The 25,534-nt window shown below is 45.2% G+C and overlaps 1 protein-coding gene across 2 annotated transcripts; it reads left to right on the top strand.

The window, feature by feature from the left end:
• The first annotated feature begins 24 nt into the window (after positions 1–24).
• On the top strand, positions 25–24,718 carry DENND11 (DENN domain containing 11). 2 transcript variants are annotated; one of them, XM_075939974.2, is made up of 9 exons: positions 25–255; positions 15,419–15,518; positions 16,718–16,876; positions 17,674–17,827; positions 18,189–18,327; positions 18,885–19,016; positions 19,312–19,462; positions 19,971–20,039; positions 21,187–24,718. In XM_075939974.2, exons 1-9 carry the CDS (start codon positions 54–56, stop codon positions 21,380–21,382), a joined length of 1,302 nt encoding a protein of 433 aa, XP_075796089.2. In that variant the 5' UTR covers positions 25–53; the 3' UTR covers positions 21,383–24,718. The 2 variants fall into 2 exon arrangements, with proteins under 2 accessions (XP_075796089.2, XP_075796095.1); XM_075939980.2 differs by lacking the exon at positions 25–255 and adding an exon at positions 12,076–13,639.
• Positions 24,719–25,534: the final 816 nt, after the last annotated feature.

Here is a 25,534-nt window from a genome sequence, read left to right as displayed (position 1 = left end):
CCCCGCCCCCCCTCCCGGCTCTCCGCGGCGCAGTCGGCGGCCGGAGCGCGGCCATGGTGGAGCCGGCGGACGAGGCGCCGCTGCTCTTCTGGGCCGAGGGCCCCGCGGTCTCGCGGCCGCAGCCCCAGGCGGAGCGGGGCGGCTGGAGCCGGGGCGGCGCGGCCTGGGGCTGCCCCGGGGAGCTGCCGCGGGGGCCGGAGGCGGAGGCGGACCAGATCGTGGCGGTGTTCGTGGTCACCTTCGACCCGCGCTCCGGTAAGCGCCGCGGGGAGGCAGCCCCTCCCCCCCCCCCCGGCCCGGCACTGCTGTGATGAGCTGGCCGGGCCTCGGCAGCATCCCGGGGAAACGCCGCTGCCTCCTCCCGGCACCCCCCTGTTCTCCGCTGTGCGCGCCTGCAAGGGGGGATCCCGCTGCTCCTGCCCCGCTGCGCAGGCTGATCATCCCTGTCACGAGTTGGGGCGGCCTCGGCAGGTCTCCAGGGAAGCGCCACCTGCCCTCGTGGCCACCTGCCCTCCTCCGTTCTGTCCCCACTCCGACTGCAGCGGCAGGGAGACGCGGGAATCCTGCGTCTTCTCCTCCCGCCCAGCCCACCACTCCTGGGCTGAGCAGCCTGGGCATGGCTGTCATGAGTTGGGGAGGCCTCAACAGGTCTTTTCTCAAGGGAGATATCGCGCACCTGACACGTCTAGTGCCCATGCCCGCCAGAGGATGAGAAGCTGTGTACGATTCTCTTGCTCGCTCCCTCCCCCACCTCTTTGGCTCCGTAGCCTGAGTATCACTGTTGTGAGTTTGGGGGGGAGGGGTTAGCAGGTTCCCAGAAAACACTGCTGTATTTCCTTTCTTTTGGAAAGATTGCTGCTTTCCTGTTCTTTCTTTAAACCCTTCTCATCACCCTCTGATTTTTATCTTTACTGGGTGATTGAAAAGCCATGGGCATCTGTCCTCAGATCAGCATCCTCTAGTCCTGTGATGAACTGAGGCAAATCTCTGCAGTTTTCTCTCAGGAAAATATTCTAGAGCTTGTCCCTTTCTTTCCTTCAGGTAGTGAGTGGAGTCAAGTCATGGAAGCCTCACTCACCAAAGCCTATGAAAAACAATTTGCTGCACATGCAGTGTGTTAGATAGTGATGCCCTTAGCGATGATCACTGCAGTTCTGACCACTTCCTTGCATTATATTTGCCAAGTACAGTGCAACAAAATGCTAGCCACTTCCGTTGATGCAACTTTTGAGATGTTTGTGTTGCTTTCCCTTCCTCATTACGGGATTTGTGCAGATTAATAACACTCTGCTTTTCTATAGCACCTTTCTTCTAGGAATCTCAAGTGCTTTGCATACACTAAGGAATTAAGCCTCTCAGAATTCCTGTGAAATAGTTAGAATAGTATAGTTGAGGAAACAAGCACAGAGAGTCTCTCTTGTCTGATGACCATGCAGCAAGTCAATGGCAGAGCTGGGATAAGAATCAAGATCTTTGACTTCTGGTCTCACTAGTTTCCCTGCCTTTTTACAGATTCTGTGTATCCAAGGAGGGAGAGGAGAATATAGGTAGGTAGGTGTATTGCCACATCAGAATAAGAAACTGGGGGAAGGTATATGGGGAAATTGGGGTTAGCATTTGGATTTAATTTTCTATTAGTGCAGGGGAGAGTCTTACCTGGCAAGCTTGGATGGAGGAGGCTGCTTGCCCTGGTAGCTAAGTGAACTCTCCTGCGCTTAACAAGAAGAGGTAGTGACATTACCCACAGAAATGCAAGCACTTAATCAACTCCTTGGCCCTTCAGCACTATGGGTCTAAGGGCAGAGAGAAAAACACAAAAATAAGGGATCTCCGTGATGTTACTTTAAAGGGGTGGGATTGACCACTCCAAATAAGTGAGATGCTCAATATGATTAGTATCTCCTTGGACCAGGGGCAAGGAACCTTTTTTGGATGGGGGTGCTGACTCTCAGAAAAATCAGTCAGGGGCCACACACAAGTGAGAAGGCAAAAAAACCAACCCCTCACTGATGTGGCCCCTGACTGAGAAGGAGAAAGACACTCCTCACATTCCCCTTGCACTTCAGGGACTAGTGGGGTCCGGGCTAGTATATTTTGTGTGCTCCAGTCCCACAGTAGGTGCAGGCTCCCCAATGCTGGAGGAGAGAGAACCCTGAGCCTCAGGGTTTGGATCCAGGCAGTCTGGGGGCCACCTCCAGCTCCTGGGCCTGAGGTTCTCCACCCCTGCCCTAGGCAAACCTCAGTTTCCCTAAAACTCCCTCTGCCATTTTGTGAGTAGGCAGTTGGGCGCACAGAATGAAAAGGACTTCTACAGAAGCTGTACTACTTTCCAGCTGTATGAAAGTACTGGGTAATGGCAGGTAACATGCCAATGCATCTTGTCTTTGGTGCTGGCTTTAGCTGCTGTGGAAGGCAATACTGAAGTGCTTCCACTTATCCAATGTAACTCAAAGGGAAGTGTTGAAGTTGGGATGCAAGGAGAAGGCCAGATTTAACCCTTTTTTTTGTCCACATACAACTTTTTGAAGAGGGAAAACAAGCATTCTTCATACTTCTCTACAACAAATAACTTTAGAAAACTAGGTCCAGTATCAATAGTTAAGGCTACAATTATGTCCCAGAAACTGAGATTTCCAGAGGCCTCTGTGACATTTTCCATATCTGACCCAGAGCAGCAGGACTGGAGTTGGCAGCTAGGAGCCCCCCTCTCTCTGTAACACCCACATCAGGCAGTAGGGGGCCCTGGAACTGCAGCTGCCATGTGGAGTGGGGGGTCCCCCAAAGTTCCCAGCTCCTGGACAGTGGGGGGACCTGGAACCCCAGCAGCTGTGGGTGCTGGACTCTTCTCTGTCCCCATTTTGTCAGGGATATTTTAATAAAATATCAGGACATGAGCTTCCATTACTTTTTTTGTTTTGTTTGTTTATTGCCCATGACTTTCACTAAAGGTATCCATGACAAAATCTTAGCCTTAGCAATAGTATCTGTATGGAAGAGGTAAACTACCTCCCATGATGGGCACGTAGAGCATTGACTTGTGCTACTGCTTAGTTCCTCAGGTGGCACCTGGCCAGTTTCATCACCCAGTTTGGCCTGCTGGTTGGATCACTAGCTTCTCTGGCTTGGGCTGGGTATTGATGTGGAGTGAGATGTGAATGCTGATCCATGCCTCCTGACTTCTGCTGACTGTACCCAACGAATCACAGCTCTGCCACATATTTATTGGTGTCATACCTGTCCTAAGTTCTGGCTGCAGAGGTGGCTCCATGATTCTTTTGTTGGGTGTTTGCCCGAGGGGTGGTGAATTTATCTCTTAAATGTCTTTCATCACATACTTGGGATCTTGTTCAGTCCTACACAAACATGGATATTTACCTAAGTAAGAAATGCTGAATCATGGAACAGATGATAGAAAACGCAAATCTCTTCATTGCTAGACAACCACTGCATCTGCTGTTGCCCATTATTCCTGCTGGAAGGTTAGCACCTACCAGCCATATACATTCACACATGTTGTGCTGCTGTTCTGTCTGACTTGAGCTAGGGTCTCATATGGCATCCATCACTTATACATATGTTTGTATGTATACTTCAGGACGTGATCTCTTTCCTTCCGTCAGGAATGACTGGGTTTTTTTTTGTGGCTTTGTGTGAGAGCAGGGGCAGGCTATAGCAGAAGGTCTGGGTCAGAGAAGTAAGTTTTCACTGCTCTGAATATGCAGAAGTTCCTGGGTATCCTGCCTTTTCTGGGAGTAAATTTTGGCCAATAGGCAAGAAAGTTTGGTCTCCTGCATACGCAAGAATTGCTTTTCAGATTGACAGTTCCATAATACTATGGGAACTTGGCTCTCATGGGAGGTCATGACCCAGGCACCCGCTTCCTCCTGGCCCTGGGGGTGATGAACCTCCTACTCTGCCCCAGACATCCCTTCCCTCCAAATGCACACAAACCCTTCCCCTAAGCCGCCACCCTTGCCCTGTCTCTTCCTGTCTATTTCTCCCCCTCCTCTGAGTGCGGCTGTCCTTTCTCCTTCTCCCCGCTCCCCTCATCACCTCTTGCATGGGGTGGAATAGCTGATCAGGGCAGGTTGTAGGTGCTGGGGGAGAGGGGAAGAACATGGTCGGTGGGGCTGTTAACAGACAGAAGGCACTTGAGGGGGAAGGGGGAAGTTGTCTGCTAGTTTTTTTTTCTAATTTTTTTTTCTGTGAATGCTCTAGCCCTGGAGCATCTTGTATTTAAAATACTGCACGGGATCTTTCCTGGGGGGATAAGGCCAAACGCCATATTTATTGGTAATACATATATCAATCACTACTCTATCATATGCATATTATATATTACACTTTCTCTCTCTCTGTCTTATTGTTGTTACCAACTAGTTTCTCCCCCTAACTGCATTGGCTAGGTGAGTTAGATGGGGGAGGAGTGGAGCCAGGCTACTGTGGATTCAGATCCATGCTCTGATGTTGACAAGACCTAGGGCCCTCCTGCAAGATATCTTAGATTTATAGTAGCTCCCCTATCATGCAAATCTATACCAGTTAGTCATTATATGTATATGCAAAATCTGTGTCACCCTATGCAGTTAGTCATCAGTGGCACCTTTTTCTGGGTGTTGTCTTAACGCTGCCACATTAATCTTCAAAGAGGGTGCTTCCAAAAGGAAGTGCCTGCTTCTGACTCCCAAGACCTTCAGTATGTCTCATCTTTCAGGGAGCCCACTTGACAGGTCGTCTTGTCCTCAGATCTGGCTTCCATCCCCTCTTCAACTGTTGTAACTGCTCGGAGGTGCTTGCCTTCCATGCCTTTTCCATTCACGTCTCATTCATTCAACAGGGCAATCAAGTAAAAGGGGAGAGATCTATTCTGGTAAAAAGACATGACTATAATAATATACCAAACCTTAATACAAAATTGCTATATAAAAAGACTTATTACAAAGTTTCTATATAAAAGGACTTAAAACAAAGTTATATATGGAAAGACTTAATACAAGGTTATACGAAAAGGCTTAATACAAAGTGATATGAAAATGATACAAAGTTATATGAAGATGCTTCATACAGAGATTTATCATATGAAGACGTTTATCTATAAGCACTCAGTTGATGCCTCTGAGTCACAATCACACAGGATGTGATGGTAAGCCCTTGGAGGGCTCTGAAGGTCAAGATGACTTCTTCTTTCTTATGGCTTGGGTAGGTAGCAACAATTACCAGTGTACATCTAGATTTGATAGTCAGAACTTAGCCTCAAGGACATTCACCAGCTCACTGTTGCAGCAAAGGATGTTAAGAAGTGGGTAATTGGCTAATTTATACAAGTGGTATCAACTACATGATTAGTTGATAAGGGAAGGTGCTTAGTTCTGGCATGTACCGGGTCCAGGAGCTGCCCCCGCTGTGGTTCTGCATTTTAAATATAGTAAGAGCCAGACCGTCTTACTACGTTTAAAATGCAGAGCCGCTGCAGTCCCTGACCCGGTATAAGCTGGGACTGAGTTGGGCTTGCTCAGGTCCAGGACCTACCCAGCTTACACCTGGACCCCTCGCGGACAGGGGCTGTTCTGTGGGCAGAGGCTGCTTTGTGGCAGTCTCCCCTGCTTTCCTACCCCACACTATTGCCTCTGATAGAGGCAGCAGCATGGGGGGCAGGTAGCACCACGGAGACAGTGCTGGGAGGAACTGGCTTTTAATCTGGCTCCTCCCAGCACCAGCTCCTGCTTCCCCCCTCTTGCTGCCTTTGTATCAGAGGCAGCAAGGAGGGGGGAATGTGAGTTGTCATGTAGTCAACTCGACTACCTGACAAGCCTACTCGCTTACATCCCTACTTTAAGCCTCTGCCGAAAGAGCGAAGGGGATACTCAGATATGATGCGCTCCATTGTTTGTGCCTGGTGACCCCAGTATTGTACAGGTGTTTGCTTCATTTAAAAAGAGATTGTCTACATGTCCCATGCGATTGCTTGTGCACCAGTCTTTCCAACATAAATCAAAACATGATTCCTCGACAGGGTCAATGATGAGAGCTTTGAGTGGTTGAAATATCTATGTGGCCTCCATTTAGCTCGAGCATTGAAGTTAAGTGAAAAGGCCTTGATGTCATTCCATAGTACTTTCTGGTATTTAAATTTTGTCCGGAGAGTTCTACAGGTCATCATGCTTGTGTTTGCACTGAAATGGTTCAGAGAGTCATGTCTGGGCAGCTTTTCTAATTTGTGGAGGCTGGCTGTGTGATAGGATTGGGGACCAGTCAACTGGAGTCAATTTGAGCATTCCTGACACTGTGCATGGCGTTGTTGAGTAGCAAGGAGCATAATGTGACTGCTGAGACACCACACTAGCACAAGGATTCAGTCTCAGAATATACCAAGGTGGTTGTTGCAGTTTGTAAGGTCCATGACTGAAGCCCCAGGATGTTCCAGCCAATTTCCTGATAAGCACAACACAAAACCTGGCCTTGTGGGTGTTGTCGAAAGGTCAAACTCTGGTCCAGTGTAGTGCTGATACACTTTGGATTCACCTCCTTGCTGATGCGTTCATTGCAGAATTGCACATTGAGTTTATTAGTCATTTTATTGTTCAGATGGAAAGTTGTGCCAAGAGATGGATTATTTTCTGGCAGCGAATGACATGGGAGAGCATGAGGAGGACGCTCTGTTTCCAGAAGGTGTGGTATGCTGAGGTCAAATCAATGAGGGTGATCCGTGTCTTCAACTTATGCTGCAATCCTGCCTCAGTGTGGCCAGTGAGCGAAGCTGCTTGGTCACAGCAGTTCCTCTCCAAGGCTACGTCTAGACTGCAAGCCTCTTTCGAAAGAGGCTTTTTCGAAAGATTCTTTCAAAAAAGCTTCTTTCGAAAAAGAGCATCTAGACTGCAACCTGTTCTTTCGAAAAAGTGAGCCGCTTTTTCGAAAGAGAGCACCCAGGCAGTCTGGATGCTCTCTTTCAAAAAAGCCCTGTTTGCATTCAAGAACGTCTTTTTTTCGAAAGAGCACTTTCGAAAAAAGGCGTTCTTCCTCGTGAAATGAGTACTACCGTTGAAAGAAAAGCCACGTTCTTTCAATTTAATTTCGAAAGAACGCAGCTGTAGTCTAGACGCAGGTGAAGTTTTTTCGAAAAAAGGCTACATTTTTTTGAAAAAGCCCTGCAGTCTAGACACACAAGTGAAATTCTGCTTACTGTGCTGGCAGGATGTCTTTGATAACGTCAGACAGATGGCAGTGCAGCACCCACTCGGTGAACTTGCTGGTGATTGAAAGGAGAGAGATGGTAGCTGGCTGCATCTTCTGGGGGCATTTGCCAAATTTCAGTAGGGCAACCACAGTTTGTTGGCACATCTTCAGTTCCATGCATGGTGTTCAAAAGTGTTGTGAACTGTTCCCCTTCCAGTCTCTCAGGCTCTTGAGGGAATGCCATCAACCCCTGCAGCTGTCTGGGTTTTGGTTTCTGACAGCACAATGTTGATCCCCTCCTTAACAGATATAGAGAAGGGAGTGGGGATTCATCCAGGCATTCCTGCTAGACCTCCTGGCCAGGTTTGCGTGGCCAGACTGCCGCTCTTGCAGCTGTAGGCTCAGGCCTACACGTGAAGCAATAATGCCTATTAAAAACTCCATTTCACCATTATTAAGCAGTTTCTTCCCCCCCCCCCCCCCCCCCACCAAATTGAGCTAAACCTTCTTCAGTTTCCATGTCTCGTTCTCAGACATTATCACAGCAATATACTTGGGTATAGCTCTAAAAGGGTGCTCACAAAGTTAGATGTTCATCTCCGTGTGTGATGCTCCCCCAGTCACCCTCACCTCCATGAACAGATGGCTAATTTAATAAAGAGGCTAAATGCTGGCATGTCAGTAGCTTCTGGGAGCATCTAAAAATAAGAGGGTTGCTGCGGAAAATTACAAGGGAAACTTTTTGTAACTTCATTTCTTCCAGAAGCTGCTAATGCTATTTCTGATTTATCCTGATGCTGGCAAATGGCTTCCCAAAGATCTTCAAGGAACCTACAAGCTTCTCTCTTTGAAATTTCTCATTATGTTAAATTCTTGTTTGGAATGGATGTTGCATGGAATGTCCTCCCCAGTCCGTGAACTGCTTTGTGCACGGTCAGGGAATGGGATAGACCTCTTGCTCTCACAGAGCCTTCTACCTTCCCCCTCCCTCCTGTCTGCCCACAGCTACGCTTGTGCCAGCAAGCAGTTGCACCTTTGTTTGCTCTAGCTTGTCACCTGACTGATTTTTTTTATCTCTTAGCTTGCTGCATGACTGCCACGTCCTCACTGAAGGCAAGGTGGTGAGACGAATTGCCAAGGAGTACTGGTGTTGGTGGCTAATATTCTTTTTAAGGAAGGCGATCCTAGAAAGCAATGCAACTCAATGAGTTTATTTGGGTGCGAGCATGGCGATCTCTAGAGGTTCAAGCAAGTGACAAGACAGAGTTCTAGTTTGACTTTCTCTGCCACTGACCTGCTTTGTGGACCTGGCTGTATTACTTAACCTCTATCTGTTTACATCTCTGTGAAATGGGGATAATACTTTCTAACCCCCACAGCGACATCTGAGGCTTAAGTCACTTGAAGATACTTCAGCTGAAAGGTGCTTTGGAATGGCAATGTATTACTATTAAACTGTGCAGCTGAAGATTAGTAGTTGATTCATGATGTGTAAGACTTTCAATTGGGGTTGAAAGAGGAACCTATGGGGGAACATGGCCTCAACCGCAGCTTGTGGTTGAGGAGGGAGCCCATATCCACTTCCTTATCCTCTTTAGGGAAGGATCATCTTTTGCCTTTTTTAAAAACACGGTTATAAATAAAATAAAGCGGCTACATATAACTCTAAATACAAACCACTGGCATAGTGGGATTGCCATAGTAGTTTTCTCTGCCAGCCATGCCACTTAAAAGGCACAGCTACTTCAATAACAGCTCAGTCTTCAGATGTATTGGTACAGTGCCTTGCCCAGGGAAGCCCTGATTAGTCTGTGGGGACTAAAGGTGTAAAAAGTCTTTTAAAAATGTAACCGTGTAACTGCTAAAAATTTCTCATACTCTGCGGCTCTGCAGTATAAAGCAGCCCCGATTAGCCCTTCTGCCAAACCTATATATTTGTATTGGTCCAAAATCTGTGTGCAGCCCACAAATCTGATGTGAAAGAGTTTAGGGTTGGATTGACTTGTAATATTTTTGTCTTTCTGTATGGATCATCTTTCATCAAAATATTCTCATCTCCTCCATCCGAAGTTCAGACTCCTTTCATATTCTTTTCTGTTTCGGGCATTCCATTTTTTCTGGTTGGGGTAATAAGTCAGTTGCCAATTTTTTGTGTTAATCTTTTCTATTTCTGAGTGCTTTTGCATTTTGCTGGAATGATTGAGTTGTAGGGATAGGAGATTGTGAAATTCATGCAACATTTCAGTCAGCTCTTGAAATATTTAATAAGCTTGAGGTGTTTCAGGGAAGCTGAATTAGGGTGTCAGCTTTAAGATTCCTGTTTGACCAGTTTTACCAAGGAAGATAATGGATTTCCAGAGACATTATCCATTGCCTACTCAGAGTTATCAAGAAGGATAGGAGTGGAGTGGAGTCTCCTCACCCATGCTTTGAGTGTGAGGCGGAATACCAGCTCTCCATAGACCTGACGGTTGAAGTGATAAGTTAGTTGCCAGTTTGTGTTAATCTTTTCTATTTCTGTGGACTTTTGTATCGCATGCACTCAGCATCAGACTAGTGAAAAGGAGGAAATCCTTCTTGTAACAAGGTTTTATATAATAAAAAGGAAAAAAGAACAGCCAGCTGATTTGCTCAGAGGCTTGGAATGTTAGAAGCCTTCTCAAAGTTGGATTTGTGGGCAGAGTGCAGGTGAAGCATTCAGAAGTACATGACAATTGGTAAACCCAATATTTACATTTTTCACATGAATATCATGGCCATGTGGTGTGTACTAATGTAATATAATACAATATATACACACCTGTTATTTTTAAGCAGTAAGGTTCCACTGGCATGAGCATAGTTGGTACTACGTTTTACCATGTGGCGTGCATACATTACCAGAGATGATCCTGACACTTTAATTTTGTCCATAAAGCTACGTACAAAGTTCTAGTCTGGGCTTTTTAATCACTTTTCTGCCAGGTTCATGAAGGGGTAAGGGATACAGTTTCCATTCTTAGGGATTTTACTTCTAAATTATGTAGATAATGGTACAGAGAATACACCTATAAAGTTTGCAGATGATACCACGCTGGGAGGAGTTGTAAGTGCTCTGGAGGAGGGGATTAAAATTAAAAATGATCTGGACAAATACGGTTTGAAGTAAACAGGATGAAATTCAATAAGGACAAATGCAAAGTACTCCTCATGGGAAGGAACAATCAGTTGCACACATAGAAAATGAGAAATTACTTCATAGAATGGAATGCTGTGGAAAGGAATCCGGTTGGTCATGGTGGATCACAAGCTAAATACCAGTCAATAGTGTAATAATATTGCCAATGGAAAAAAAAGGACCTAGTTTTGGGATGTATTAGCAGGAGTGTTGTAGGCAAGTAATTCTTCTGCTTTGTTACATGCTGATAAGGCCTCATCTGGAGTACTGTGTCCAGTGCTGCATTTCAGGAAAGATGTAGACAAATTGGAGAACATCCAGAGAGCAGCAACAAAAATGATTAAAAGTCTAGAAGTCATGTGTGACCATAAGAAGGGCCATACTGGGTCAGAGCAAAGGTCCATCTAGCTTAGCATCCTGTCTTCCGTCAGCAGCCAATGCCAGGTCCCCCAGAGGGAATAAACAGAACAGGTAACCATCAAGTGATCTCATTCCTAGCTTCTGACAAACAACCTGGGCACCATTCCTACTATCCTGGCTAATAGCCATTAATAGACCCACACTCCATTAATTTATCTAGGATATTTTTGACCCCTGTGAAAGTCCTGGTCTTCACAACATCCTCTGGGAAGGAGTTCCACAGGTTGACTCTTGTATAAAGAAATACTTCCTTTTGTTTTAAATCTGCTACCTGTTCATTTAATTTGGTGACCCCTGCCTAGTTCTTGTGTTATGGGAGCAAGTAAATATTTTTCCTTAAATACTTTATTCACACAAGTCATGATTTTATAGGCCTCTATCATATCCCCCCTTAGTCTCCTCTTTTCTAAGATGAGAAGTCCCAGTTTTAGTAATCTCTCCTCAGGTGTGAGGAAAGATTGCACAAATTTGGTTTGTTTAGTTTGGAGAAAAGACTGAGGGGGAACAGGATAACAGTTTTCAAGTACATAAAAGGTTGTTACAAGCAGAAGGGTAGAAAAATTGTTCTCCTTTGACGACAGGAGACCAAGAAATGGGCTTAAATTGCAGCAAGAGTGGTTTAAACTGGCCATGGGAGAGGGGGGGGGGGGGACCCTTTCTGTCAGGGTTAAGCACTGGAACAAATTGCCTGGGGAGCTTGTGGACTCTGTGCCATTGGATACTTTTAAGAGTAAGTTAGACAAACACCTGTCAGGAATAGTCTAGTTATTTGCATAGTTGCCATGAGTGCAGGCGGCTAGACTAGATAACTTTTTGATGACCCTTCCAATCCTCTGATTCTATGTTTCTTGCCTCTCAAAGAGGATTTCTAAAATCTTGTTTCAGAATCCAAGACTTTATCACGACTACATAGAATCATAGAATAATAAGACTGGAAGGGACCTCGAGAGGTCATTGAATCCAGACCCCTGCCCCCATTGCAGGACCAAATACCGTCCAGACCATCCCTGATAGACATTTATCTAACCTACTCTTAAATATCTCCAGAGATGGGGATTCCACAACCTCCCTGGGCAATTTATTCCAGTGTTTGACCACCCTGACAGTTAGGAACTTTTTCCTAATGTCCACCCTAAACCTCCCTTGCTGCAGTTTAAGCCCATTGCTTCTTGTTCTACCCTCAGAGGCCAAGATGAACAAGTTTTCTCCCTCTTCCTTATGACACCCTTTTAGATACCTGAAAACTGCTATCCTGTCCCCCCTCAATCTTCTCTTTTCTAAACTAAACAAACCCAATTCTTTCAGCCTTCCTTCATAGGTCATGTTCTCTAGACCTTTAATCATTCTTGTAGCTCTTCTCTGGACCCTCTCCAATTTTTCCACATCTTTCTTGAAATGCGGTGCCCAGAACTGAACACAATACTCCAACTGAGGCCTAACCAGCACAGAGTAGAGCTGAAGAATGACTTCTCATGTTTTGCTCACAACACACCTGTTAATGCATCCCAGAATCATGTTTGCTTTTTTTGAAACAGCATCACACTGCTGACTCATATTTAACTTGAGGTCCATTATAACCCCTAGGTCCCTTTCTGCCATACTCCTTCCCAGACCATCGCGTCCCATTCTGTATGTGTGAAACTGATTGTTCCTTCCTAAGTGGAGCATTTTGCATTTGTCTTTATTAAACTTCATCCTATTTCTCAGACCATTTCTCCAATTTGTCCAGATCATTTTGAATTATTACCCTATCCTCCAGATTAATCACAATCCCTCCCAGCTTGGTGGTATCTGCAAATTTAATAAGCGTACTTTCTATACCAATATCTAAATAGTTGATGAAGATACTGAATAGAGCCGGTCCCAAAACAGACCCCTGCGGAACCCCACTTGTTACTTTGCCTTTCCAGCAGGATTGTTAACCATTAATAACTACTCTGAGTACGGTTATCCAGCCAGTTATGCACCCACCTTATAGTAGCCCCTTCTGAGTTATATTTCCCTAGTTTATTGATAAGAATATCATGTGAGACCGTATCAAACGCCTTACTAAAGTCTAGGTATATCACATCCACCGCTTCTCCCTTATCCGCAAGACTCGTTATCCTATCAAAGAAAGCTATCAGATTGGTTTGACATGATTTGTTCTTTACAAATCCATGCTGGCTGTTCCCTATGACATTGCCACTTTCCCAGTGTTTACAGATGATTTCCTTAATTACTTGCTCCATTATCTTCCCTGGCACAGAAGTTAAACTAACTGGTCTGTAGTTTCCTGGGTTGTTCTTATTTCCCTTTTTATAAATGGGCACTATATTTGCCCTTTTCCAAACCTCTGGAATCTTTCCTGTCTCCCATGATTTTCCAAAGATGATAGCTAGAGGCCCAGATACCTCCTCTTTCAGCTCCTTGAGTATTCTAGGATGCATTTCATCAGGCCCTGGTGACTTGCAGGCATCTAATTTTTCTAGGTGATTTTTAACTTGTTCGTTTTTTTTATTTTACCTTCTAAAATTACCCCCTTCCCACTAGCATTCACTATGTTAAGCATTCCTACAGACTTCTCGGTAAAGACCGAAACAAAGAAGTCATTTAGCATCTCTACCATTTCCAAGTTTCCTGTTACTGTTTCTCCCTCTTCACTGACCAGTGGGCCTACCCTCTGCTTGGTCTTCCTCTTGCTTCTAATGTATTTATAAAAAGTCTTCTTGTTTCCCTTTATTCCCATAGCTAGTTTGAGCTCATTCTTTGCCTTTGCCTTTCTAATCTTGCCCCTGCATTCCTGTGCTGTTTGCCTATATTCATCCTTTGTAATTTGTCCTACTTTCCATTTTTTATAGGACTCCTTTTTTATTTTTAGATGATTCAAGATGTCGTGGTTAAGCCAAGGTAATCTTTTGCCATATTTTCTATCTTTCCGACACATCGGAATAGCTTGCTTTTGGGCCCTTAACAATGTCCCTTTGAAAAACTGCCAACTCTCCTCAGTTGTTTTTCCTTTCTCGATTCCCACGGGACCTTACTTATCAGCTCTCTGAGCTTACCAAAATCCGCCTTCCCGAAATCCATTGTCTCTATTTTGCTGTTCTCCCTTCTACCCTTCCTTAGAATTGTGAACACTATGATTTCATGATCACTTTCACCCAAGCTGCCTTCCACTTTCAAATTCTCAACCAGTTCCTCCCTATTTGTTAGGATCAAATCTGGAACAGCTTTCTCCCTGGTAGCTTTTTCAACCTTCTGAAATAAAAAGTTGTCTCCCATGCAGTCCAAGAACTTATTGGATAGTCTGTGCCCCGCAGTGTTATTTTCCCAACATATATCTGGATAGTTGAAGTCCCCCATCACCACCAAATCTTGGGCTTTGGATGATTTTGTTAGTTGTTTAAAAAAAGCCTCATCCACTTCTTCCACCTGGGTAGGTGGCCTGTTGTAGACTCCTAGCATAACATCACCTTTGTTTTTAACCCCTTTTAGCCTAACCCAGAGACTCAACATTTCCGTCTCCTATACCCACCTCCACCTCAGTCCAAGTGTGTTCATTTTTAATGTATAAAGCAACACCTCCTCCCTTTTTTCCCTGTCTATCCTTCCTGAGCAAGCTGTACCCTTCTATACAAACATTCCAATCATGTGTATTATCCCACCAAGTTTCTGTGATGCCAACAATGTCATAGTTGTACTTATTTATTAGCACTTCCTGTTCTTCCTGCTTATTTCCCATACTTCTCACATTTGTATACAGGCATCTAAGATCCTGATTTGACCTTGCCTCCCAGTTTTGCCCTGACCCTCCTTTCTCTCTGCCATTGTAGCCCACGCTCCCTCCCATTTCCAACCCATCTCCCCGGTCTCCATGATCTCCACTTACCTGTGGGCTTTGCTCACCTGTCCCCATCAAACCTAGTTTAAAGCCCTCCTCACTAGGTTAGCCATTCTGTGTCCAAATCGGGTCTTCCTCCTCCTCGAAAGGTGGATGCCATCCCTGCTTAGCAGTCCTTCCTAGAATAGCACCCCATGGTCGAGGAAGCCAAAGCCCTCCTGGCAACACCATCCTCGCAGTCAGGCATTCACCTCCAGGATGCACCTGTCTCTGCACTTGATGCACTTTTACCAACTGCCCGGCTGTTTTACATCCTTTTCTTTTCTCTGCTTTTGTATTACAAAGTAGGAGAGGGGTCAGATTCTCAGCTTTGGAGACAGAAGTCTTCTGTCCAAAGAATGCTTGCAGCATGAACATCGGTAGAGTTAGGCCTCTTTCATTGCCCTGCCCAAATACCTGCAGGGACTGTTTGCAGTAGTTGCTGCCTGGGAAGATTTGCAGGGGCAATTCTGCAAGACATTTAAATAGGTTCCAAAATAATTCTTGAGGTCCATGCAACATACCCGTGTTCAATGCCGCATGTCTCTCTCATGGGCAGTACATGGACTGTGGTAATGTTGCAGCTGTGCTCTGTCTCGAGTACTGGAGACCCGCTTCATTGTAATGCCATCTAATCACCATCCTGTATTGCTCCAAAAGCTTACCTTTTAAAATAGTGTTACACTGCTCTTTGGTACCCAAGTGGTTGAAACCTGGCTGCTGTTAATTTGTCACTGCTTTCTCTTTAGTAGAGGGTGGGATACTTTCCCACTTCAATGACAACTCATTACTCCCTTGTCCCACAGGTAATATGGTGGAATGGTGTTTGCCACAAGACATTGATTTGGAAGGTGTTGAGTTCAAATCCATGGCAAGTGGGTCACACAAAATCCAGTCAGATTTCATGTGAGTATATTTGGGCTACGTTGCTCCTTCCCATCTGCCTTACCCACATACACATACACCCTCCCTTCCTTAGTCTAAAGCAGTAAAAATGAATACTGCTCGTTAGTTAAGCCTCCCTCCCCCCCCCCCCATTGACCTGCCAAGAAACTGATTTAAAATGAATTTTCCAGATATTTAACATGAACTCTATCAAATAGCTGCTATTTATATAGGTCCTAATTGTATAATGACTTCTTCTCTGGTGGACAGCATTTCCAGCAGGAGCAGACCTGGTTCCCGGAGATGAACTGACACTAATGCATGAGGGGCAAGCAAACAAGGAAGCAGAGTTGCTTATTTCTAGCTCAGTTAGGAACATCCATTGTGGGGGTTGAAGGCATGGGGAGGATGAAGCAAACTCTTTTCCAGATGGGGGGAAACAGCTTGGGAGGAAGGGGAGTTTTTTTATTTGTGTTTTCTTTTAAAAACACAAAAGGAAACATGTTTCAAAATACTTGGGTGTCTCCTTTAGATGTTGTGTAGTGATAATGTCCTGTCCCCATTTCATTTCCTCTTCCCTTCCTCGCAGGAATTATGTTCGCTCCGTTCCCTTTGTGCTCCTCCCCTCTCTGTTCTCAAGGTCACTGGGTTGTGGTGCCTCTCTTTGGCCAAGGAGAACTGACAGCCACTCCCTACAGAGCTCGCAGACTCCATTCTGCTTGGCCAGAGGAGGTGTTTCATCTGCAGTGCTTCCATCCTCTGCAAGCCTGAGAGATGGCTTGGGAGCCAAATTAGACAGCTAGTCTGAGTTACTTTATAAAATGTGGCGTGTTAATGTCATGTTTCGACAGAACAGTGAGGTTATGCTCCCCGGACCTGGCTTTCTACCCAAGCCTCTCTTCTGAAAATTTCCCCATCATTGCCAACACAGGTTCTCTTGCATCAGTGCTAGGAAAGGTAGAGCCTTCGTTGATAAGACAGGGGTTGGAGGCTGCCAGCTCTTAATGCTGTGTAAAAGGTAGACAATGTTCTCAATCAATAGAATACATGGTTAAAGTGGCAGAAGCCAGTGGGCCTAGGAGCTGAATGGGAGATGGAGAGGTGGGGAACTGTTATTTTTCATGGCCCTTCCTAGGATCCTCTTGTTATACCTTGCCACTTATGTGCCTCTCTCCTTCCCTCTTTCTAGTTATTGTTTTTTGTTGCACATTTGTCCCCAGTTATTTCCGGAAAGGGCTCTGCTTCGGCCTGGCCTGCTTTGCAAACATGCCTGTGGAAAGTGAGTTAGAGCGCGGAGCCCGCATGAAGTCTGTGGGAATTCTCTCCCCTTCGTACACCCTGCTCTATAGATACATGCACTTCCTGGAGAACCAGGTCCGGTAAGTTGTTTGTGGGATACAGGATTGTCTGTGCACCTGTACCGAAGGGTCTGAATGTTGGCATGGATAGGTGGATGTGAAGATTTTGTAGGCTAAACTGACTATCCCATTGGGTTTCACTTAGAAGGTAATTTTCCCTGGATGTGCAGTAAGATTTTAGCTTTGAACTAAGACTTTAATATGTTGTCAGATTAGGACCATTTTCCTTGAAAGAGTACTTCCCCGTACACTTTTGTGTGAGAGTATATTACAAGAAATTATGGAGGAAAATTAAACTAGAATTAGTAATACAAAGCCACTTCTTTATGTAACTCTTTTTTAATTTAATCGGCTGGGGAGTCGCTTGTTTCAAAGATATTAGAAGAAAGTAAGTGTTTATTTCCTTCCCATCCCTTAACACATGCATTTGCTAAAGGTTTGGTGAAAATTTTTTAGAGCCAATAGTCATATTTATCTTGACACAGCTAAAGCATGTATGTAGCCTAAATCACATTCTCTAGTGCGATCAGAGCATGTTAAGGGAATTTTTGTAAGGGTAAAAGAAGCTTTGGGAAAACACCATTTTGTTCGAATTTGTCTCAAATGTTAAAAACCAGGATCAGTTCTATCATGCATGGCGCGTGAGAGCCCTGAGTGACCATCTTAGCCATGCCCTTGGATGCAGTGAAAGATACAGATGCCCATGAACTTGGAGGTACCCAAGGCGGAATCAGTGACTAAGAGACATGCATATTGCTGTGGGCTGGGGCCCAGAGGTCTGTAGACTTCAAAAATCTTTCTTACTTTGTCTTTTCTAGGCACCAGCTGGAGATGCCAGGGCACTATTCCCACCTAGAGGCATTTTATGATGACAAGAAGGGGGTTCTCTCTGCTGGCAAGGGTACCTCTACATCTCAGCCACCCATCCACTGGCTGCCCTCCATCCACAAATACATGTATCCAGAGATGAAGGTGAGACGAGCGCTATCCATGGACATGCAGTGCACTGATGCCCCTGATGGCTGTAGGACTAGCTAATGTGTGTATGGCATATCTCTTGTTAGCCAAGCTAGTGGACTTTTTTCTTTTTCAGCATACATGGGCTAAGCCTAAGTGGCACAAGATAGATGTATGTTGTTTAGACTGGAGATCACAGGCAACAACTCTCCATGGCTGCTCTTGCTCCCATGAACCTAGTTTCACAGGTGTGGTGGGTGGTGGCGTGTTGTGTGCACGTATATACCATTTGTGTCTGTATTCTTATTCCATATTTAGCATCTGCGTGTGTGTTCCTGTAGCATCTCATGAGCTGTTCTCTTCCCCTGGCCTTCAGATCACTCATCCTGCAGGCTGTATGTCTCAGTTCATTAAGTTCTTTGGAGAGCAGATCCTCATCCTCTGGAAGTTCGCTCTGCTACGCAAGCGCATTTTGATATTTTCACCCCCGCCGGTAGGAGTTGTCTGCTATAGAGGTACGGAATCAAGGTCAAAACTCTCCCACTTCTGCATTCCCACTCCTGGAGGACAGTGATGTTACCATGCATGCATGCACCCCTCCTAACTGATATGGAGGGATGCAGTGCCAACCTTCCAAGCCCACCTTTAGGGAATGGGATGGGCAGGGTTTTGCAAAGCAGCTCTGAGGCAACCCTTCTCCACTTGAGCATGCTTTTCCCAGGCCTTGTTGGCTCTAAGAGCTACAAATCTGAACTCTTGTCTCCATGGGGCAGCACCAGATGCTGTTGCCTGATCGTCATTCCACCAGCACTCTGGGTGTGGGGGGAGAGAATGTCTAACCATTCTGCAGGATCTTAAGTAAGAATTTAAATAACATGTTGCCCAGTGGGAGAGTCAGAGTGAAACGTAAGCATTTCAGTGCTGATCATATGCCACTCTGCTGTGCAATAAACAGTGTATGTGTAGGAGCACCGAGGGGCAAAGGAGGAAGAGAGAAACAAGGAGGGGGCATTGTAGGCCTAGGGAGAAGGAATATTGAGGACATTAAGTTATTCCTTTCTTTCACCTGCAGTGTATTGCTGTTGCTGCTTAGCCAATGTCTCACTGCCTGGCATTGGGGGGACCGTTCCAGAGTCCAAGCCTTTCTTCTATGTGAATGTGGCAGACATAGAAATGCTGGAGACTGAAGTGTCTTATGTGGCCTGTAAGTACAGCAGCCTCTTTCCTTCCCCTCAATCTGCAATCTCTAAGGGACCCAGGAGGTACCTGTTAAAACTTGCTGAAAAAATCTGATGGGGTGAGAGACTGAAATAAGAGAGGCATCTTAACATGCATGGGTATGACCTGGACCTGTTCTTACCCAAAACAACTGGATCGTAACGTGCCTGGGCATGGCTGTGTCTTGTTCTCATCCAACAGTGATACAAGATACAATGGCCACCCGACCAGGAGAGTAGTGCACCTCTCTGAAAATCTTCCTCTCCCTCTGGTCTCGGCAGGCACGACAGAAAAGATCTTTGAGGAGAAGCAAGATCTTTATGATGTGTATGTGGATAACCAGAATGTGAAAACACACCGTGAGCACCTGCAGCCGCTCCTGAAGATTAACAGTGCTGACAAGGAAAAATATCGGCGGCTCAATGACCAAAGGTAATGGAGGAGACCTGAGTGATGGGACCAGTATCTCTATCTCTTCACTTTCTTTGAATTGTTTTGTCTTCCTTTTCCTAATTTCGCACTGCTCTGGTTCATCCTTTCCGATCCTCTCATTCAACACATCTGTGGTTTGTTTGTATTAAGCAAAGCCTATGGATCAGAGCACCTTTGTGCTGGACACTGTGCAAACACATGGTATTGGTCATTTCCCTTCCTTCTAAATAGATAAGGCTGATTGATAAAGGGAAACTGGCATGGAAGGGAAGTGGCTTGCCAGGGTCATGCAGCGAGTTGGTGGCAGAGCTGGGAATAGAACTCAGATCTCCTGACTCCCAGCCAAATGCTCATCCATAGGACTATTGCTGCCTATAAAGATGAAGGCATTGTGTTCGGTGCTTTTTTACCTTCAATAAATGGTGATATCTTCAGTCACAATCCCGTTTGTTGCTGTTGCTCTTGAATTCATTGCTTGCACATGTTTGATTTGCCTCCCTTTTCCCAGGCAGATGTTGATGTACTCTCAGGAGGTGGATGAGGACTGCAATTCCTGTGAAGAGGACCTCTTTATCTTGTGAGTTACTCAGTGGTGAAGGGAGCAATCCCCAGGCTCTGGGGAGTCTTTGTAGTGTGGTTTTGCACAGAGGGACTGAGCTCCAGTGGCTGCCTAAGGATCAGTTGTTGTCTCACTGGTATCACGTCCTGCTGGCTTAGCTTGTACATAAAGAGATGTGTGGAAGGGATATGGGAACCAGTAAAGCGGGTTGAAAATGGAGATCTCAATTTTTTTTTCTCTTCTTCAAAAACCTCAGCATCTTCTGAACTTTAGAATACCCAGGTAAGCTGGAGGAGGTTGAACAGCTTGTTGAGATGCAGACAAAGCTCTGGCTGTGGGGAGCAAACAGTGCCTCTGCTGGTCAGCTGGCGACGTGGCAGTTTGAGTGGAGAGTTGGGCAATGCTTATGTGGTTCTTGCAGTCTGAGGTGGAGAAACTAGTACTGGGTGGAAAAAGAGAGACCTTGGCCCTTCCTATGGAGCCCTTACTCACATATGACTATTGTTCATGGCTGATGGCAGGAAGGGAATATACAGGAGAGTAACACAATGAAATTGTCTAAAGGAAAATTGATAGTGAATATTAGCGAGAACTTGCCATGAGTTAAATGTCTTGGACTATGAACAGCCTGCCCCAGCGCACAAGAGGAAACCTCATTGCTCAAGCTTAAAACTAGGGTATAGTTGGAGAAGGCATAGGACAAGGGAGCAGTAATGTACCTGCAAGGAGATGCAGAAGGTAGATAGTTGAGCTTTCATCTCTAAGTTCTGTTCCTTGTTTGGTGTGAAAGATGTCAGTTAGTCTGGTGGCTCAAGATCAGGTAATGGAGAAATCATTTGGGTGGGCTTAGTGGCTTGGTACTTTCGTCCATTAAGTTCCCCCACTGTGTTATGGGAGACACATGTTGGATGTCTACGTTTGATCTCTTGCTCCCCACAGTAAATGTGTTTGGTCGAGGCAACCCTGAAAGCCTGTTGACTACTCAGTATTGACCTACCATAAAGGAAAACCTGTCTGATTCTCCGTGGGCAGGACTGTGCAATACGATAGTGGAAGGGAGGTGGGAATGTGTTTAAAATGGGTTAACTAGTCTTCGGGGATGGTGTAGAACATGTCTTCTATTTTTCTTTTCAAACCCATCTTCTCTTCCCTGGTCCTCCTGCAGGTTTTTCATGGAGCAGAACAATCGGATATTTCAGACACTGATGGAGGTGTCAGCCAGTCAGGATAAGACCTTGACAGCTGACCATGCCCGGGTTATGGGCCTGGACCCACAAGGTGACCGAAGCTTCCTAATGGACCTGCTGGAAGTATACGGGATTGATGTCATGCTAGTCATTGATAACCCCTGCTGCACTTAAACTGAGATCAAGAGAGACTGGGAGCAGCGATGGCTTTTTAAAGACTATAGCCTGTTGCTTAAGAGCACCACTGGAACTCACCACACCATCACTGGAAGGATCTCGTTTATTTAATAACTTTATACAGAAAAGTATTTATAATTTTTAAAATGTGATTTTCCTTTTTCTGGGATTGACTACTCAAAGTTGGGTCTTTTTTTTCCTGATATTCATGGGACCAATGGCACCTTTTTACCAACCCTCACAATTGACACTGGCAACTGTTTTTGGCCTAGTCTGGACTTCTGAGGGACTGGAGATTTCAGAGAAAGCACTTTTTCTCATGAAGACCAATGTGAAATCATGCACATTTGAGCCGTCAGGAGCTGACTGTGGAGAATGTTCCCTCCAACTGGGCATGGCTCAGTGTTCCCCATTCTTTTCAGTGTCCTCCACCCTCCCGTGTGTCAATGGGGACAGTTAATTATGCAGGTTACACTCTATAAACCCCACTTACCCACCCTTTCAGCAGTTGAATTGGGAGTCCAACCTCCTCATCTCTGGCGACAGAAAAAGGTTACAACTAGATGCGTGACAAGATCACATGATCACTGTGCATTATGGGATGGCAGAAGAAGGCACAGATTAACTTCCAGCATTTGAAAGGTGGCTTGATCTAGAACCCACCCTCCCCATTTTATGCCTGTAGCCCAGGAGAATAGAGATGCTCTTTACCTGCTGGTGCCTCCTAATTCTTCTATTAGCTGCATGGATCCTGCTTCGGTTAAAGATTTAAAACAGCAGGATGGTGGCCAGGTAATGGATAGCGAGCAGCCACCAGTATCACTCTGGCACCCAGCAGTTGCTGTGTCTTGCAAGCTCTTCTCGGCAGGATTGAGCATTGTTGGTAGAGCTGGGAAATGCTTGGCTCTGATTCATCATCAGCCTTTCCTTCATTGCTAACTTCTTTAACAAGATGGGCCGAGTCTTTCTGCAGGGTCCCCTACATAATATAGCTTCCTGTCTTGTTCTCCCAGTGCTATGAGTTTATATCCATTTGTGCTTAGCCCTGGCCTTACCACTCATAATGCTCATGTAGAACAGGGTCATCTTTTGTCAGGCAGCTGTCATTGGAACAGCCCACATGCTTTCAGTGAGAGGTGCAGGAGGTTGTAGCCCTGAGGCCTGGCTGGTGTTCTTGTTTGCAATGAATTCTCTTGCTGCTTGGCATCCTCTTCCAGTTCTGCTATCAGAGAGGTGGAAATGAAGATGTGTGTGGTGGCGGGGAAAGAGAGGGCATCTTAGTGACAGATTTTTCTTCCTGCCCCTTAGCTTTGATTCTTCGCAGGATAGGAACTTCACTCCTCAGTGAGGGATGTGGGCCAGTGACCATTGCCTGGATCATAGGGCCCGTTGCTCATTCCTGAGAAAGGCTGGTTGTGTTCAGGATGCCTTCCTTCCCTTGCAACACACAAGTGTCCCAGAAGTAACTACTTGCCTTGCAGCAACGGATGTTCTTACTGGCCCTCATTCACCAAGTCAGTATCATTGACTACCCTGTCCTGGTGATTTCAGTAGGCTTACTCACAAGCTTGAAGTTAGGCAAATGCGTAAGCACCTTGTTTGAATTGGGATTGTAGTGATCTAGCCTCCCTGTCCCCTACACTTATTTCAGCATCTTGGCACTCTTGTAAGCTGTGATGCAGCATTTTATGTTCTAGCTCTCTAGCTACTATGGAAGTGTTTCTTGCCATCAGCAGAGTGGACCCATCAGTCCCTCTTTGTTCTGGATTGTGTCCACCCTATGTTCTGCCCCGATTCCTTGTTTTTACCAATGTATTTATTTACCCCCCCCCCTCAAAATCTCCTGCCCAGCGTCACTGCACCTGTTGAAGTAAGAAGCAGGCACATTTCATCTCTCCATGGAGTTTCTCCACAGACATCTCAAATGCTTGCTTGAAATTCAGGTTTTCCCCCCTAATTCCAGGAGCAAAACACTTGATGTTGGGAGAAGGGGAGAAAAACCTGGCATAGCAAATCAAGGCGCTCCTAGTGCTATTTTTAACTAGTATAATACTTAAACTTGACAGCTTCCAAGCACTGGGTAAACAAAGTGGAGTCTTTTTCTCTCTGCTTCTTCAGGGCTCTGACTACTTTCCTGAAGGAGAAAAATATGATGCTGCTTTTGTTATCTATCCGCTGCAGTTGCGTTGCATTTATTCTCCATACAGGCTATGGTTTGACAGACTGAAGAATTTGAACAGAGGTAGGTGCAACTAAAAGGCCTTCCGAGGATGGCTTTTTCTTGACTACTTTTTTGGGTTTTGCCTCTTTTCAAGCAAACTTGCCCAATGCAATCCACACTTGACCCTGCTCTCCCACCTCATTTCTGTTGGGGTCTATGCACTAGCCACCCCCACTCAAAGAGGGTTTTCTCTGCAAAGAGGGGAGGTATGGCAGACATGCATTAGTATTGCTTGAGTAACTTATTTTAGGAATAAACAAAGGCATTGAAATGTGAACTCTCTAGGTCTTTAGCACTGATCATCTTTTGGGGGCCACTTCTGCTCCCACAAGTCAATAGTTCTGATTTAAGTAAGAGCAGGCATTTTTAGATAACACTCTGCAATCTGAGTAACACATTTCTGAGCTATAGCAAGGCTGTGTGTGTGTGTTCACATGTCAGAAAACCAGTTCCACAAGATAGCCTTGCCAGAACAAGGATAAAAGAATAGAGCAAAGCAATTCTTCTACAGTAGCTGTGCTATCAGCTGTGTTGCATCCCAGATGGATAACTAGGCTGCTCTCCTGCCTAATCTGATTTCTATACATCTCTCTTAAAAGGCAGATGCTGCAGGAGAGGAGATGTAGCCAGACAAAGAGGATTCCTTGTTACCCTATTAGAGGGAAACTGCTGCCTAAATGAGGCAGTGCTGTGACTTACCCGCTTTTTGCTTTCTGAAGTAATTCCTCCTCATGCCTGGCTTCTTGGTAGTAAAAGCAATGTCAGTTATGCAGAATTAGTAGAGGTATAGAACCCAACAGTGTGATATAGAGGGATTGGTTAAGAATTGCTAAGGAAGCCATTGGTTTCTGCCTTTGAATACAAAGCATTATTGTGCATATTTCCTCCTAGTGTAACAGGCCATGTCAATCTGAATTCATCCCATCTTCCTTCAACATTTGAGAATTTCTGCAACCCTTTATCATGCTTGGGCATTCTGGGAGAGGTGATGTTTTTTTAAACTCAGTGCAGCTAGGTGGTCTTGGTGAAGGAGTGCATTTTGGGGCAGGGGCAGAAGAGGATAATTAAGTCAACCTTGTTTGTTGATTGATTTCATTAAAAAGAAGGCAAGATGTGACTGTCATTTTGTCATTGGGGTGCTAACTGGAAAAAGATCTTTTGAAAATACTTTGCCTTTTAAATGGTGCCTTTAGGTATTTCAATGTGACTATGGCTGTTAAGATTTGTAGTTGTATGCCATCTGATCCCCACACAATAATCACCTGACTGCGGTAGTGTCACACATTAGAAAGATTTCCAATCTCTTAGGAACAGCAGCCCCTGCTCACTTCTGTGCTAAAAAGGAGAGAGCAACAACCTTTCCATCAAACTACAGTGGCATCCTCATCTTTAATTGAAATGGGTCTGTATGTAATGACCTAGGTCTGAGAGTCCCTCCGCAGGGGGAAGAGAGAAGGGAAAGTGAAAGGTCATTAAATTTCCAACAGTTCTCCAAACTTTGTATTACTCACAATTACTGAAGTACTTATTTGTACTACAGGACTGTAACAGCCTAGGGGAAATTCAGGCTTTACAGACAGTAGTAGGGCCAGGATTTCATAGAATTGTAGGATTGGACTGGAGGGAATCCTAGTCCGTCCCCTGCGCTCACAGCAGGACTAAGTATTATATAGACCATCCCTGACAGATGTTTATCTAATCTGCTCTTAAAAAATCTCCAGTGATGAAGAGTCCACAACCTCCCAAGGCAATATATTCCAGTGCTAAACCACCCTGATGGATATGAAGTTTTTCCTAATGTCTACCCTTAAACTGCCCTTGTTACAATTTAAGCCCATTGCTTCCTATCCTATCATCAGAAGTTTTTTTTTTCTCCTTCCTTTTTGTAACAGCCTTTTACATATCTCCTCTCAAATTAAACAGGTATC

This window comes from Pelodiscus sinensis, chromosome 1, assembly GCF_052426305.1.
Source record: "Pelodiscus sinensis isolate ZL-2025 chromosome 1, ASM5242630v1, whole genome shotgun sequence".
NCBI classification, from domain to species: domain Eukaryota; kingdom Metazoa; phylum Chordata; order Testudines; family Trionychidae; genus Pelodiscus; species Pelodiscus sinensis.
This window is presented reverse-complemented; position numbering and strand designations above follow the sequence as displayed.

Excerpts from the sequence above, each read along its gene's own strand:
- DENND11 (XM_075939974.2), top strand. The coding sequence starts at position 54 with ATGGTGGAGCCGGCGGACGAGGCGCCGCTGCTCTTCTGGGCCGAGGGC. Across the intron at positions 15,519-16,717 it reads AAAATCCAGTCAGATTTCAT|TTATTTCCGGAAAGGGCTCT; the intron begins GTGAGTATATTT and ends ATTTGTCCCCAG. Across the intron at positions 20,040-21,186 it reads GAAGAGGACCTCTTTATCTT|GTTTTTCATGGAGCAGAACA; the intron begins GTGAGTTACTCA and ends GTCCTCCTGCAG.